This window comes from Pogoniulus pusillus, chromosome 35 (assembly GCF_015220805.1).
Source record: "Pogoniulus pusillus isolate bPogPus1 chromosome 35, bPogPus1.pri, whole genome shotgun sequence".
NCBI lineage: Eukaryota > Metazoa > Chordata > Aves > Piciformes > Lybiidae > Pogoniulus > Pogoniulus pusillus.
This window is the reverse complement of record NC_087298.1, coordinates 8,942,806-8,959,059: the sequence shown is the minus strand read 5'-3', so window position 1 is coordinate 8,959,059 and position 16,254 is coordinate 8,942,806. Positions and strand designations below refer to the sequence as shown.

At 42.7% G+C, this 16,254-nt stretch overlaps 2 protein-coding genes across 11 annotated transcripts in view; one reads left to right on the top strand and one right to left on the bottom strand.

Annotated features, from left to right (window-relative positions):
- Positions 1 to 3,583, bottom strand: part of STRBP (spermatid perinuclear RNA binding protein) — a 55,526-nt gene extending 51,943 nt beyond the window's left edge. For both annotated transcript variants that reach the window (XM_064171325.1, XM_064171326.1), the window contains exon 1: positions 3,458 to 3,583. In XM_064171325.1, coding sequence (XP_064027395.1) covers positions 3,458 to 3,581 — 124 coding nt within the window. In that variant the 5' untranslated portion in view covers positions 3,582 to 3,583. The remainder of the gene's footprint in view (positions 1 to 3,457) is intronic.
- A 565-nt stretch (positions 3,584 to 4,148) lies between these two features.
- Positions 4,149 to 16,254, top strand: part of CRB2 (crumbs cell polarity complex component 2) — a 71,011-nt gene continuing 58,905 nt past the window's right edge. For all 9 annotated transcript variants that reach the window (XM_064171289.1, XM_064171286.1, XM_064171285.1 and 6 more), the window contains exons 1-3: positions 4,149 to 4,301; positions 4,588 to 4,735; positions 7,580 to 7,653. The gene's annotated coding sequence lies outside the window, so the exon portion shown is untranslated. The remainder of the gene's footprint in view (positions 4,302 to 4,587; positions 4,736 to 7,579; positions 7,654 to 16,254) is intronic.

Sequence of the window (16,254 nt, the reverse complement as noted above, 5' to 3'; positions counted from 1 at the left end):
AAAATGCTCCCTCTTCCAGACTTGAAACAAAGCAAGTTACAGAGATCAAAATGCTATGCTGAAGTCCTCTGTTGGTGTGGTCAGGCTTAACATAAATCCTAACTCACCAAGAGGTAGCTCAACCAGGTGTAGACTGAATCACTGCTTTTTCACTCATCCAGCATCTCTCTCAGAAGACCAACACATTCTCAGGTACCTTCTTCTCAACTGCTCCAATACTCTCCCTTACCCGGCCCAGACTATAGAAGTATACACAAACTGTCTTCCCACCCCCACCCCCCCCCCCCACTGTTTCATATTTACACTTGTTGGCCACTTCTAGATGTATGTACATCACCACAGCCAAGGACAAGACTCTACAAACTTCTAACAGACACTTCAACAAGCACACTCACGGTGGCTTTTTACATGCTCAAAAGCTTGTTAACTAGCCAGGGCATTTCCCTCTCCTCTTTCCAGCCACGGACGTGCTCTTCAAAGAGCTCTATTTACATGCCAAGTTACAAAGTTCAGCTGCTTCCAAAGCAACGTGGAAAAGTGCAGCTTCTATAATTCTACAGCAAGGTTTTCACAGTAAAAAGCAGCTTCTTTAAGATTATTTTTAAAGGCCTTTTTTACTTCCAAACACGATTTCACAGTTAAAAAAAAAAAAAACAAACAACAAACAACTCAGTCCACCCACAGGCCTTTGAGGAGCACTAACTGAGGACCTTCAAAAGAGAGCTCTGCAACCTTAAGCATCATATTACTGAACGAACACCCATGGAAAAAAAATGGCTTACACATTTGAAACAAGGATCTTTAAAAAAATCTGTGTATCTCACAGTTTAAACTACTTCTCTAACTTTGAGGCTTCACATGCCTTTTGTGGTCTTCTGGTTTGTCTTTCAATTTACTTATTCCTTCAGTTGTCTGAAATTCCTTCTAGGACAAACCCAAGTGCTGGATTCAGTCACTTCCTCAGCAACACTCACACCAGTTATCACCTGGGGCTCCCTCCAGGCCCTGACACACAAGGATTTCTACAAGAAATCTTTCTCTTGTTCCCCAAGAAATTAAGTCTGAGGTTTCTGCCTTGCACTTAGCCTATCAACCACTTGGAGCAAGACCTGGTACTTCATCAGCATCTTCTTTGTGGAGAAAGCAATAGTCAATAGGTCAGTATTGAAAATTAGTTTGGATGAACAGCCTAGGTAAACAAACTCCTTTAGAAAACCAGAATAAAAACATTAGTAAGGACTGTAATATTCAACTGGAAATGCCAAAGCAGCACTGGACTTGCACCACCAATGACAAGATTGTGAGAAATAGAGCACTGCAAATATTAAAACTTCATCATTAGCAATCCTTGCCCACTTTTCCTCATCTCTCTATTCCACACCAACATGAAGCAGAGTAAATGATTGGAAAGTTTCAGAGAGAAGAAAATGACACATGCCAAGAACTTCCAGAGGCAACTTCCTAAAAATGACCAGGAATTTAGCAGAAGCTACAGCCAGGCACAGTCTGCTGACATGGATTTCTTCTTCCTCTCTACACTGACAGGAAGTAACTGGAATCCAGCTCTTACACATTTGTGATGGACTATTTTAGTTCTTGGAAAACACTTTTGCTTTTCAGTGACTATGAACAACATTGTGCCACTAAAGGAATACAACAACACAACCTCTGCAGAGACACTCTCAGTCCTTCCTCCCTTCCCTTTACAAAAGTGTGGCTTTCAAAGCCTGCTCTCCAAGTTCAGACAGCACTGTTCCATCTTCCTTCCTTCCTGCAAACATTAAGCCCGCCCTGCCTCCATACTCGCTTCCTTTGAGTCTCATAAAAAAAATCCTGAAATATAAAAAAACCTAAGGCCAAGTTTTGCAAACAGCCCTGCCTTCTCCATTCTTTCCAAGGATCTTAAGTTCTTCTGCATGAAGGAAATTTTAAATTTTCTTCCTTTACCTTAAAAGGCCAGCTTTCAAATGCTCACTAGAACACACAGCTAGCTTAATTTAAGTTAAATAGCCCAGCTATTTTCATTTAGGTTAAAGTTACGCCAACATTTTTTGGAGCTAGAGATTTGAAATTCCCCACCCATGTGCCTAACAACAACAACGCTCACTTGGGTTTCTCTTTACTTTAACCATTCTTAGAATTTCTAAGTTTTCCAGACAAGTATGAGAGAACTCTAAAAAAAAAAAAATGCATTAACAAATGATAGGCTACACCTAAAGGAAAAAAATCCAGATATATCCAGGACCCCCTGCTTCATAGATTGCTGGGGTTTTTTTGTACTGGCATATTCTGTGCATGAGCCACTGGGAACATACTCTCTGGTGCAGGACATTTTCTTCTTACTTTCTGTAAATCACACGGCACCATTTTCAGAGCCATGTAAATAAATAATAAGACATTTAGCTAGATAATGCATATTTCTACTTTGATTCAAAAATGAAGTTTTGCTTTACTCAGTAGCTTGCAGATGCCTACCCAGTTATCTCTTTTCAAGTTCTCACTTCCAGGAAAACTAGTGGGTTAATGATTAACAAAATCCAGTGCAAAGGAAGCAAAAATCCACAACAACCCAAACCAACACCATGCACCAAAACGCTGATGCTTTTTTCCTCACAACCAGGAAGCCTGTGAAGGGACCTGAGGGACGCGGGACCAGAAGCTGCCAGGCTACCCGGAGCCCCGCACAGCGGGCCGGAGGTGCAGCCAGGGCGATGCATTGCACCCACCGGGCCAGAGCAAACTTCTGATGGCAAAGGAGTCGTGGCTGCGGTGCGGGCAGCTCGCGGGGGGCCATCCCCCATCGCCTCTCTCACGGCTCCTGGCCGTGGCAGACTGTCAGCAACGGGACCGCTCGCCTTGGCCGCCGGAGATCCTCGACGCACACCGGGCATGTCCGTGTCCTATACACCGGACGCAGCTCCGCCGCGCCCACCGGCACCTGCGCGCCCGCGGACAGGTACGCGCCTCGCAGCCGGGGAAAGGGCGGCCGCTGGCGCGTCCCTCAGTGTCGAGTCCCCCATCTGTAAGCCCCACTCAGCGCCAAGCCTCCCTCTTTGCCGAGCCCTCACCCAGCGCCGAGTGCCCCCTTCACCAAGGAGCTCCTCATCGCCAAGCACCCCTGCACCGCCGGGTCCCCCGCAGCGCCGAGCCCCCCATGGCCGCCCCCGCCCGCGGGCTGGCGGTCCCTTCAGGGCAGGGAGACCCACCCCCCACCTCGGCCCGGCCCGCCGCGCCCCTCCACCGCCCAGCAGCGTCCCCCAGTTCCCCCCTTCCCGCACCGCCTCCCATCCCCCGCGCCGCCCCCCGCGCCGTGTCCTGCCCTTGCCTCCTGCCCGCAGTGCCCGGTGCAGTGGGAGGAGCGGCGCCCGGCGCCCGCCTCCCCTCCGGGGCGCGTAGGGAGGGCTGTCTGGCGCCCCGAGCCCTCTTCGCCGCCAGCCCCGCCGCTCGCCCGCCTCACCCCGCTCGCCGCTGGCCTCAGCGCAGCCCCCCGGCCCCGTCCTGGCTCCGTGGCCCCGTCCGGCTCCTCCGGCTCCGCAGCGGCGAGCGGGGCTCCGGCACGTGACAGCGCCAGGCGCCCCCATAGGCTGGGGCTGCCGGGCAACGTGAGCCCGCCCCCTCCCTGCACCTGAGAGGGAGCCTTACGCCAACTACGTAGAGGGATGCCGGGCTGCCACGCTAATTCCGTAGCGGCGCGGAACCAGCCGTTTCCTCTCTCCTCGCGGTAGGCCCGCGCAGCCTTACGGAATTGACGTAAGGTTTCTCGGCCTGGCCCGGCCCAGCCCGGCCGGTTTCCTACCTGGGGCTGCTACTTCTTGCGTCAGCTGCGTAATTCTACCCACTCCCCGTGGACCGAGCTCTCTGCAGTTCAGAGAGCTTCTGCGGCTACGGCGGTTAGGAGCGGCCAAGCCTACACCTAGGAGCGTTATTTGCGTAAGCCCCTCAAAGAGGCTAGTGTTCCTTACGAAATCTCTGTAGTGTCGTCAACGCGAACGCTGCACCTGAGAGAGAGAGCAGACTCCTGTTGCGCAAATGCCGTAGGTGCAAGCGTGTTGGACGCAGAGTGCGTAAGCGCGCGCGGTAGGGTCCTGCCCATTGCCGTCAAAGGGGAGGCCGGGCCTGGCGGGAGGCAGGTGTGTGCGGGCAGGATCCGCCCTGCCCCGCTGTCGCTGCCCTGGGGCGTCTCAACAGAGACTGGGCGTGCGATTCCACCATCACCTAAGCCCTCTTGCTGCTGCCCAGGGCCGAGAGTGTACATACTTGGCACATAAAGACCCGTCCCTGCTGGCTGAAGGAGCGGGAAGGTGCTGGGATGGCGCGCGCTGGCAGGGCCTGAGGGAGGCTGAGGGGAGAGGGGAAGGTGGGAGGCAGGAGGCAGGGCCCTGGCGCTCTATAGCAGGCAACACACGGATGGATCTTATATCCTACTGCAGCAAGAGAGCAGTCCACTAGGTTGAGCCGAGAAGTAGCGTTTCCACACTCTCTGGAGTCCTCGGTGGTTGTCCGAGGACATTAGACTCAAAGCAGCTTTGTAGCATATTCGGGCAGGTCAGAATATGGCATTCAATGATCTCCATCTTTCTTTTCTAGAAGTGAAGAAAATGGATCCAAATTAGCTTCGTCCTACTCCCAGATACCTGTCTGCTATAGAGCAAATGAGCACGGCAGTGAGGTTGAAGAGAGCTCGGAGGACTGTTCGTCAGACTTCAGAGAAGTGCTAGATTGCCAGAACCTTTAGGTACAAGCAGAGGGGGGGGATGGGATTTGGGTCTGGTGGTTTTCTTATTCTTTTTTTCCTGTAGCATATGGTTTTGCTGCAACATTGCAATGATTGATACCCTCACATTTGTTAGTTTTTCTAGGTTGAGTGCCTTCTCAAACTTGTCTTTCAATGTATAAGTCCATGGCAATCATATTTGATATCACTTTTTGCGCTTTTCAGAACTGATTTTGTGTAGGCTATAAAGATGAAAGACAGTGAACTGGGGAGCTCTGTGCCAAAAGAATCAACACACAACATGCTGTGCTGAAGCAGCCTGTGAGGGAACTTTGGCAGGAGGCAGCAGGATCAGGAGATTTGCAGTGCTGGAGTGGAACAGTAACTTTCATTCAAAAGAGTGATTTGCAGCATTAGAGTGAAAGTGGAAAACACGTGTGCATTAATAACTGTACACGTAATGAGAGGTCCAGCTTGTTCGAATTCAACTGACACTTCTTTCCAAATCTGTGGCTGAAGTCTCACCTTAGTTTTGAACCAGTCAGGCATAGCTCTACTTTGTTACAAACTTTTATCTCATTATATTTAAAGATTGAAACAAATCTGAGGAATCCCAATTACTGCTTTCAAATCTAGAATTGAAAAGTTTCAGAGTATTGAATGAGTTTAACTACATCTCCTGTGTAGCCTCAAAATATCAATGTAGGCCTTGAGAAGGGACCAGAAGATAACAGAGAATCAAGGACTGGTCCAAGGACTTAATTTGAGAACATTTTTAATTTGAAATTGATTACATCGAATAGAGACAGAGTACAAATGTAGCCCAGAGAAAGGCTGCCTGAGGAGACAGTGGAATGGGAAGGGCAACTGTGAAAATTAGTGACTGTGCAATGAAGCTGGAAATGTGTTAAGGAGAGAAAAATATACAAGAGATGGCATCTCAGATAGTGAAGGTTTTGCAGAGACAGAAGAAAGGTATTTTCAGCTGTGATCTGAGTGAAATCTTAACTTTTTCTATTGAGTCCTCCCTTGGGCTAATGATTTGCCCAGAGGAAAAGGGATTGATGGATTAATTTAGAATACAGGGTTTGGAAGAGTTTTGGCTCTGCAGTACAAGGGTTTAAATTTAACAAGGAAAAGAACATCTGAGGTTTGGACAAAAAGTTAACATCTGTCTTAAGGCTTCCTGGAATAAAAAGGAAAAAAAATAATTTATATCTCTAAGTATACTCAGTACAAGATGGGGACTTGAATTGTTCTAAAAGCAACCTGGGATTAGAGTTATCTTGATGAAAGTTAAAGTAATCAACAATAATTATGCTCTTTCTTGAAACAAAATACTGCCTTAGAAAGGTTTGGGGGGGGTTATATATAACTACAATGGAACTATAGAACTAGTTTATAAAGAAACCTGTCTGTTCATGGTCTTCCTGCTTGTAGCTCTCACGCCTGGTTATGCTGTATTGTAGAACCGTGATAATGAAATGTTATTATCAGTGTTAGATAAAACACAGAGGCAAAGCAGATGTGTATGACTAATATGTGAAAACCGTTTTACTGTGGACCAAAAAACTCCAGAAAACTGGGATCCTTTACCAAAAAATGTTGCTATGTACTGGTTTTATGCTTGTAGTGAACCAGGCCTCGAAATCACAGTCAGAAGCCCCCGGGCTCGTGTACTTGGATGATCTAGCACTGGCAACAAATACTGCATTAAGGACTAAATGGCTATTAGCTGTAGTAAAGGGGAAAGTCCTAAGTGAGCAAGGATGAAATGTAACCTATCAAGTTTCAAGTGTTTGGTATTGTTTACAGACAAATGGGAATGCTCGCATAATGCCTGAGGGAAGAGGTATTTTTCTCTTGTTATAACTCAGAAAAGAAATCTCTGTTTGAGGCTTAGCATTGTCCAGTGACCCAGTTCTTTACGGGTTTCAAATTCTGCCTTTAGACATGTACTAACGTTAATGGGATTTGTGCAAAGATATCTGAGGACAGGCTTTGAATTGGGGAAAAAAGTCACTCTGTATAAGGCATGTATTTTAGAAATCTTCATAGAAAAAGCTGTCTTTTCATGTGAAATTAGTCTGGTAAGGTTCACAAGAACTTGAGAATGACAAAATAGGAGAATTTGGAAAAGAATTTGTGTGATTTACATCTTTTTAGTCTACAAAACCAAATAATTGCGTGTGCTTAGCTTTAATTTCAGTGAGACTAATCACACATTTAATGTGGCTGTTTGCGTGCTTTGAAGTTTGTCAGTGTTTGAACACTTTCTACACGGGAGGTTTGGATTGAGAAGGTGATAAGCTAAGAAGATGGCTTGCAAATGTGAGGTGTTTTGATGAAAATCTTGCAATTAGAAAAAGCAGCTCATCTTTTATGACAAGAATGAAGTGGGAAGCAATTCCATACAACATAAAACAGTGTCCAAAGAAACTCTTCCTCCTTACCCTATTTGCTTGTGTGGAGAGAAGTCATAAGAAAAGAAGGGAGGTAGGATGCAAATAGATAAAGAAAACAAAGTGAGAAGGCCTGATGTCATCTATCTTCTACCAAAAAGTGCCAATGTAGAGAGCAGAAAGTGAAAGTTAAAGGATTATGATATAGGCAGCATAAAAATAGATGTTGAGCACATTAAAACAGCATTCAGAAAGAGTAATTTTTATTTGTTTGGTCCCCTATACTTACAGGGTGACTGTGCAAGTATTAACATCTAGAATCAGTGGAATACTTCTGCAAAACTGTGTTAAAGCCAAAGACTGTATACCGGAGTACTCAATTGCTGGGAGTGGTCTGAGCGTGAAGGAAGGGAACTCAACAGTGAAAATTTGGCACATTTCAGCTGAATCTGTTTCTCTACAGGATGTGGGCAGAAGATTCACAGTGGGGGTAAAGAAATGTGAGATGGTATCAGCACTGGAATAGTCACTGCTGGGGTAAGTAAACGTTACTTGTGGGATATGTAACTGTGTGTAAGTATTGATCTCCTGAAAGCATCTCCAAGCCTTAAGCAACTCTCCTTACATCCAGCTCATGTTGAGGCTGAGACTTAACTATGGACTCTCAGCACAACGCTGAGAGTGTGAATACTACTAAGTTTTGCTTTAACATGGGGATTGGAACTACATGATCTTTAAGGTCCCTTCCAACCTAAATCATTCTATGATAATATGGGTTTTGACATGTCTGTCTCATAGTGAGGATCCTGCAAAAGTCTGACTTCATGTTTGGTAGTTCTCAAATGCCATCTTGCTGTTCCTTGAGCATTCCATGTTTTATCTAGGTGCCAAAATTTGTTTTGTCTGTTCTTGAGCCTAGCTTTTATTGTTGCATTTTCTTCTTCCTTTATATTTGTTTGGCCCACATCTGGTTAATCTGTGGCATGATGTAGCAAGGAGTTCTGTTCTGAGAAAAGCTTACAAGACCTGTATTTTTCTTTTTTTTTTTTTTTTTTTTAAGTGTATCTTGGGAATAAAAGGAAGAGACTTGAGCAGATAACTGTCCAATGGGAAGGGTACTTAAACATCCAGAATCTGTACTGCAAAACAAAAGCTGACATATATAAATGTGGCAGTTCTTTGTATGCCTGACTCATTACTAGGAGTTTTACAGAGTACTTGTTAGTATCTGGAGCAGTCCTGAATGATTCTGATTTTGCACTGGAGCAAATGAGCTAAAATAATACTGGAGGAAGGTTAGACACTAAAAGAGAAGGAATCACACCATGAGATGTACCACGGTGTTCTTGAAGTCCCAGAGCAGGCTCTGTGGGGAACATTTCAGAGATCTTTCTAGCGACAGGGATGAGGATCAGCTTGAAAAGCAAGCAAAACTGGAAAGAAGTAAGTGGGAAATACTTTCAGTTATGACTAATGCAATTATTAGAGAGGCTACTGCTTGCACTGTGGTGGATTTAGCTTCAAATAAGAACAGAATTTATGCCATGTGTGATTGATTCCAGGTTGGGTTACAATTTAGATGTGCAATTAGTGAGTCATTTGCTACTTCATATCAATTATTAAAACAACAAAGGTCTAGGTTAAAAGAAACTATGTGCCTATCTCCATATGTGCTGCTCTACTTGTTAATCTTCTGATTTCATTTTTTTGTTTGATGTGTCCCTGCTGAATGCCATGGTACATTGTGTTCCTTAAACTAACAAGTGATCTGCTGTACGCTGTACTGACACCTGGCAGAGCCTCTTTGCTGTCACCTGTCAGGACATCCCTTCCTTTGGCCCAGGTGAAGCTGTCTATAGTGAACCTGCAAATCATTTGTAAACAGAAGTGTTTTGATCTTATTGTTATAGGTGCTGTTTAGGGCACAGTACAGCTGGCCTTGGCCATCCTAACGTCTAAATTGTTTTGTATGCCATACTGTCTTAAACCCACCAGTTGTATCTTACTCCATATAGCCATTACCAAATGTAAGAGTAAAACCTCTCTGCTAATGGCCATGACAAAACTCAGAGCAGTAAACAGCTTCTATAAAATGCACATGCAGTCGTGTTTTCTGCTGAGATTATTTCATTGTGGCCTGTGTCCCAGGAGTGTTTCCTAAGAAATGAAAACTTTGTGGTTTATTTAATGAGGTGTTTGTTTATTTTCAAATTGTGGATTGCGTTACTCAAGATAGGAAAGAGAACAAACTCTGTTGCTCCTCACTGATGTCAGAGAGGGCACATGAAGACTTCTGTCAGTGTGGAGGGAAAAAGAAGATTGTTTTAGTTGCTGTCTTAAAGAGTTTGAGCAGGTCGGCAGAATCTAACAAATGATTGCTGGTGGTACAATGTCAGTCCCTACAGAAAGGGAAGTGAGACAAAGTGGTGGTCACTGACTTCATACCCCTTAATATCACTAGTACAACAATTGCAGACCCTGAGGAAAATCGGAGAGAGCAGCCCATGGGAAGTGACTGGGCTTACAGGCTTTCTCAATGTGGTTTCTTCTGCTGCCATTTTGAGAGACACAGTACCAGGCTACATAGGATTGCTGAGCTGACTCAGCAGAGCATTCCTTATGTAGTAGGAAGGCCTGGAACAAATAATATTGCCAACCTTCAATAGGCATAATATCTAATAAAATTGGGGCCCTAAATCATCATCTGAACTCTCCTGATCTTTAACATCTTCCTTTGGGAAATGGAATGTTGATATATTGTCTGGCCTTTAACATTTTCCTTTTTGCATGAATGGAACTGTGTTTACCTGTTGTGCACACGGAAGTATGTGGAGACTGCAGCTCATTACAGGCTGTCCCTGTCTGAATGGGCTGTGAAAGGAGAGGTGGCAGCAAGTAGGTTCTGCAGGCACAATGTGGCTGAGCATGGGGCATTGGTGGTGTCTCAGCAGGTTTCTCATTGCAGTGAGTTTCAAAGATTGACTGTTAGTCTGTAGCTCTCCTCCCTAGATAAGCATGGACTGTGTGAACAGACATCCAAAGTAGGATTGAACTTTACAGAGATGCCCACAGTTTTCTGCCAGGATACTTTATAATGCGCATTTGAGATTTGATCCCATGAGTGGTCGGTGTGGCTAGCACTTACCTATTGCTGGGATTGCAGACATGTTGAACTCACCTAGAAATCAGCTGTTCTTTCATTGTGTAGGTAGGATGTGATACATGTCTATTTCATGTCAATATGAGATAAGTAGTTTGATATATGTATCAGTGGCAAGTAGATAAATATTTCAGGGAATATCTATGTCCTTTACAGAAAAATGATGATACAGTTGTAAAGGTTGTTTCTTTAAAGGGTGTGATTGAACTAGATAAGGAAAGACAGGAGTGTAGTGCATGTCCTTAGATCTATTAGGGTCTTTTTCCTTTTTCTTTGAAGTTTAGGATTGAAAACCTGCCGTACTTCCAAAGCAGCAACAACTTGGGTGGCCTTTTTATCACTAATAGGCAGAGTAACAAGGCAGGACTGTGACTGCACTGAAAAGAGGCTCTGTCAGGCAAGAGGTTTTCCAGGTCAAGATTAAAAGCAAAATATCTCTCATCACATGAGCCTTTGTACTGCACCCATATTTTCTAAATGCTTTTGGCTTATCTTTAATGTTTATGCTGCTATCAAAAATAAACCCAGCTTCCATCTCTGCGGGTGTTGTATTTAACATCAACAGTGAATAGGCTTTTTCATTCCTAAATGCTAATATTCTTTCTGGTTTCAATCTGTTTCTAGTACAGAAAGTTTTTGTTTTCAGTGGTTTGGGTTTGTCTTTTTTTCTCTTTTTGTTTTTTTTTTTTTATCTGCATGTTTCCTCCTTCCCATGTCTCTTTTTTGTCTGTAGTGATCAGTATTTTTTGATAGAAGCAATAGCTGAGTGTCTATCAATGATCATGAAGCCTTTAACTGGAATCAGAGTTTATCTGAGTGTAGCTAGCAGTACAGTCATAATAATTTTTTAAAAAGCTTTACCAAGGTTCATTTTTGTCAAAAGAAAGTGGAGAGCTGTAGTAGCTGTTAGAAATAAAATGCTTTGAACTGTGGTCAGAAATGTGGTCTGAAAATCTTGGTATAATGCAAATTGTGGTTATAATACAGTAGTTTTATAACTGTATTGTAAATTTTGTGAGACTATAGCCAGAATTCAATGGCATTTGGAAAATGGTCACAAGTTGTACCCTTGGGATGAAATTCTGACTTTGCTGAAGCTGGTGTGTTTCCTTAATGTATTTGTACCCAAACCCAGTGTCACAAAACTGGTTCTCATACCTGTTGATATTAAAGTAGTTGGAGCTCTAGAACAAAGAGATGTGGTCCAGTCCACTAAAACCTTGGTCAGAGAAATGGGTGTGAGCACATCACTCTAACCAGAATTACAGTATCACAGTATCACACAGTATCACAGTATCACCAAGGTTGGAAGAGACCTCACAGATCATCAAGTCCAACCCTTTACCACAGTGCCCAAGGCTAGACCATGGCACCAAGTGCCACATCCAACCTTGCCTTGAACTGCCCCAGGGACGACGACTCCACCACCTCCCCAGGCAGCCCATTCCAGTGCCTAATGACTCTCTCAGTGAAGAAGGCTTACTCACTGAAATCTATTGTGCCTCTTCTGAGTGTGTTGTCTGTATCTTCCATCTTCTCTCTTTTTTTTTTTTTTTTGATTAAGCCACCAGATAATTTTCATGCAGGTATGTAGTGTTAGCCTATTTGCTTTCATGCTAGAGATGCTGTTCAGGAGTTTTCCCTCCTGTGCTCTGGTGTGCAGGCTTTCATAGCATTTAACTCAACCAAGAAATGTAAAAATTCTATTAAAGGCAGGTGTTCATGGAGCTATGACTTTTTATTTATCTCACTTGCAATTTGATGACCTAAATGATTTCAGCACTTCTAATTACTTATTTAAGGACTATTGATCTCTCAGGTTTCTTCTGAGAGGCCTTGTGGAATAGTATATCTCACAAATAGCATTATAGTTGCCTGCAAATTAAGGCAAGTAGACAGACTGTTGTAACATTGTGGTAACCAGGCAGGTGGCTTATTTTAGGCTAGGTTCTATGTGAAATATTTATGTACTGATTTAAATACTAAAGAGATGGAGTTCATGCAAAACTGAGAATACAGCTAAATGTCAGGAGCTGAATCTTCTTAGCGGAAAACCCCACAATTATGTTCAAAAGCCATTCAGCAGTCAGGGGTCTTTGCTAGGAACCACAGAGGTCTGAGTCACTGTCCTTGGCTTTCCGTTCCTGGAGTGAAAGTGTTCCCAGAGGAGGATTTTTAGTATATAGAGAAGTGCTTTAGAAATGAGAAATAATGTGAGCATCATCATTCATTATGTTTTCTGATAACATTTCTGGACAGGATTTAAAATGTTCATATTTAAAATAAAAAAGGAAACCCTTAACAGTTCTAGGGCCTGATCTTTGAAATTTTCCTGCTCTATGTCCCAAAGTGTTCTGTGTTTTATGTCATCAGCCAGCTTTTGCAGATAGTGCTACATGATCCCCATCAAGTCTCTGACAAGGTGCTGTGAAACAATTTTACTGAGACTGAGCCTTGGGATGTTCCTGCTGACTTGCAAATAGGTCCTCTTCCATTGACAAGAGACAAGTGGCTAATTTGATTTGTTTTTGAATATAGAGGATCACTGGAAATGAAGACTGAAATCCATAAATAAGTGGTGTCTTCTGGAGGGAGGATTTCTTCCGAAGTTCTGTTTGCATTGTTTGATCTAATAGACAAGTAAAGTTAGAACTTACAGGTTCAATAATTCTATTATTCAAGTTGCTGCTCTGTGGTCCAGGTAATCTGTACTGCAGGGGTGAGACTGAGACCAGGAAGTAGTGATTGAGTCAAGAGCTTGGAGGAGGTGAGATCATTGCATGGGAGAAATTGTTTCAGTACTCTTCCAAAATATCAACTACTATTTTTTTCTGCTTCCTGACACATGAGAAACTGTCTTTGATGTTTTATGTCAGTGTTTACTTTGGCATTAGAAGGACCCTCTGTACTGCTATTCCCTTTCAAAGAACAGCAATATGCTTTTCTAAGGTGTGTTGGAGATGGTGTAGGTGTTTTGATCATGCTTACTGGCAATGTTTCTCTTCCTTGACAAATAATAGCTTTCAATTTATTTTGCATATTCCCAATTAATCTTTACAGATAAACCTTTCCTGGTTTTGATAAGTGATTAAAGAGGGTATGTAAAGAGTATGCAGTGTTTTTGAAGAATAGTTTCCTCTGGGGTGTTTTGGTAGGAAGAGAGCTGAGTGTTCGTAACGTATACATTTGAAAGCAGCATGGTATATTTCCTGTAGGTGTCATTTAGTGTAAAAAAGCTTTCGTCTCATGCAAAATAGAAGTGGGTTTAAATTACTGGAAAATTTAAAATATGGAAGCCAAAGTGAAAAGGAGGCTCTCCCATTTCCTTTCACTTCTGCTGCATTGTGCATCTTGCAGTTAGTTACCAACATGTGCACAGGCTCTCCCATTGGATAACAATCTTCCAGCCTTCTGCTGCTTGTACCCTGAAGCAGAGCTCCTCTTCCCAAGGGACAGGCAGAATGCTGTCGACGCTGCTTCTTTCTTCTGTGCTCACTAATTGATCTCTGACTTGCTCACTTCCAGCAAGGTCACAGAACTGGCAGCTACAAAAACAGTGTTCTGTGGAAAATTTAAAGGGAAAGAGGAGAAGTACTTTGCATGGGATGTTATATTTTACTTAAAAAAAAATAATATTTTTAAAAAAAAAATTCATAACTTCTATTTAGCTTTTTCAGAAGGCTGAAACTGGGAAAGTGCTGATCCCATAAGTTTGCCCATCGTGACTTGTTCCTTCAGTTGGTAGTTATACCCCATCCTATCTCTCTTTGTAGTTCTCCTTCTGTCTCTATTGCAAAAGGGAGTCAACAGTCTAATTCTAGTTCAGATCTCATATAGCCAAAATTATTTCTAAGCAAGTATAGTGTGATCTTCTCCAATTTCTTTGCAGAAGAACTGTGATGCTGGCATTTAGAGGCATCCCTCTGTGTTTTTGGCAAAAAGGCTTGAAAATGTATATTCTGCTTTCTCAGAACTGACCGATTTATTCAGAAGCTTTATCATTTGAAAAGTGATGGAAATTTGGAGTTCAAAAAAACCCAAACAAACAACAACCAAACAACCTAAACTGTCAATCTTCAAATGCCATGGTCTGTGTTGCTCATTAAAACTCTTGCAAGTAGGGCTCACTGTCTTTGTCATTGTTACAGTAATGCCCTTTTTATAATACTCTGAATGCTGGCGGCTGTACTCAGCAGGTAGCTTGACAATGAGCGTGCCCTCTGCTCCAGGGCCACATGTTGTCTGTTACACTCTCCTGGCTGAGCCGTTCTAAGGATATGTATGTGCTTTGCTTTTTTTTTTTTTTAACTTTCCTTTTTTTTTTTTTAAGCTGTGTAGCATAGTGTATGTGTCCAGTCTAGCAGAACCATGTGGGAACGATAAAAAAGATTGCATTAGCAAAGCCGCGGTGCTTTAAATACTTGAAAAGCAGAAGAGTCTGCAGGATCTGAATAAAAGAAATGGTCCAAAGAGTGTTAATGCACAGCTGGAATACAGGGGGCAGAGTTAAGCTGTGGTGCATTATAAGGGATTTCATGAATGCTGTGGCAGACTGGAAAAGGGATTTGGTTGGCCTGGCAGGACTTGTATGATCTAAAAATACATAGCTCTTAGCAAAATTTTCTGAAGATATAGACCTGTTACAGAAAGAAGCTGGAGCAACTGACAAAGGAAGGTTGACAGATGGCCAGGTTTTGTGGATCTTTGGATGGATGCAGAGGTCAATGCTGTTGCCAGAGCCTGGATGCTCTGATGCTATGAGCCATAATGATAGTTAATAACCATTATGAAACACTTTCTTCCTGCTAAACCCTGCATGCAAAATTTTCTCCTTACCTGAAATTAAAAGAAAAGGAAAAAAAGAAGGATTTGCAGGAATTTGATAAATTCCAGGTCTATCATGTTAAATCTGTACATTCATATTTTCCCAGTCTTTGTGCTCAAGGATGGAGCAGATGAGAAGGGTGTGACTAATTTGTGCAGCATACAAGACACCAAATACGCAATGAATATGCAATGTAGAGTTCCAAAATTGGACAGCTTTCAGGACATAGAGGGCATGTATGGAACAAGAAATTCAGATATAAACAGGTCAAGGTGTAAAAGAGGAATACCAGTTGTGGTAACTCCTCACCTATGCTGAAATAGAGGCAAGTAAGAGATTTTACAACTCTTAACATCTGTGACTTGGGGTTGAAAAAACATCAGTGTAATGATTGTAAAAAGAATCTTCTAAGGGTCATTCTGAATTAGTAGGAATTTGGTAGATAGTATATTCTGTCTCTGCAGGCCGTACATCTGTTGAGAATTTGTAAACTGGGTTAAATAGTTGGTTTCTCTCTTTGACATACACAGTTGCTGCTTTTTCTGATTTTAACCCATATTCATTTCTTCATGGAAAGTTATCAAATCTTTATTAGCAGTAGTAATTATTCTAGACCCTGAAAGTTACCACTTCCAAAACATCTTGCTGTATTTATGCTTACTGTGCTCATTTAGAGTGTCAGCAGAGGTCCTGATACTTGGATGAATGTGTACTTTGTGGATAGAGCCCTCCTGCTTGAGGAAGTGCAGCTGGTGTACACAAAGTCAGCTTGGCTAATCTGGGAAATTAGCTAGATGAGTTTCAATTAACTGAAATCTTATGAAATAGTTTATACTAAGATGATATTTAATTATGTCAGTGTTTTTATACTAGATTTTCTTCTCTGGACAACCCCCCTCAGTTTTTATTAGGTGAAATTATGATTGTTTGGAGGGTTTGTGATATTTATTTCTGAGGTTAAATGCCTGTGGTTCATAAACTCTGTCCTGAACTTCAATTTGTACAGTCTGTCCAAAGTTTTCTGTCAGGAGGAAAAGCAGTTGATAAAAGTTACTTGTCCTTAAAGAGTCTTTTTCCTAATCCTGCTTTACTGTTACATGGTTGGAAGCATTCTGGCTTGGAGCATCTCAGCAGTGATGTTCTGTGACTGTGT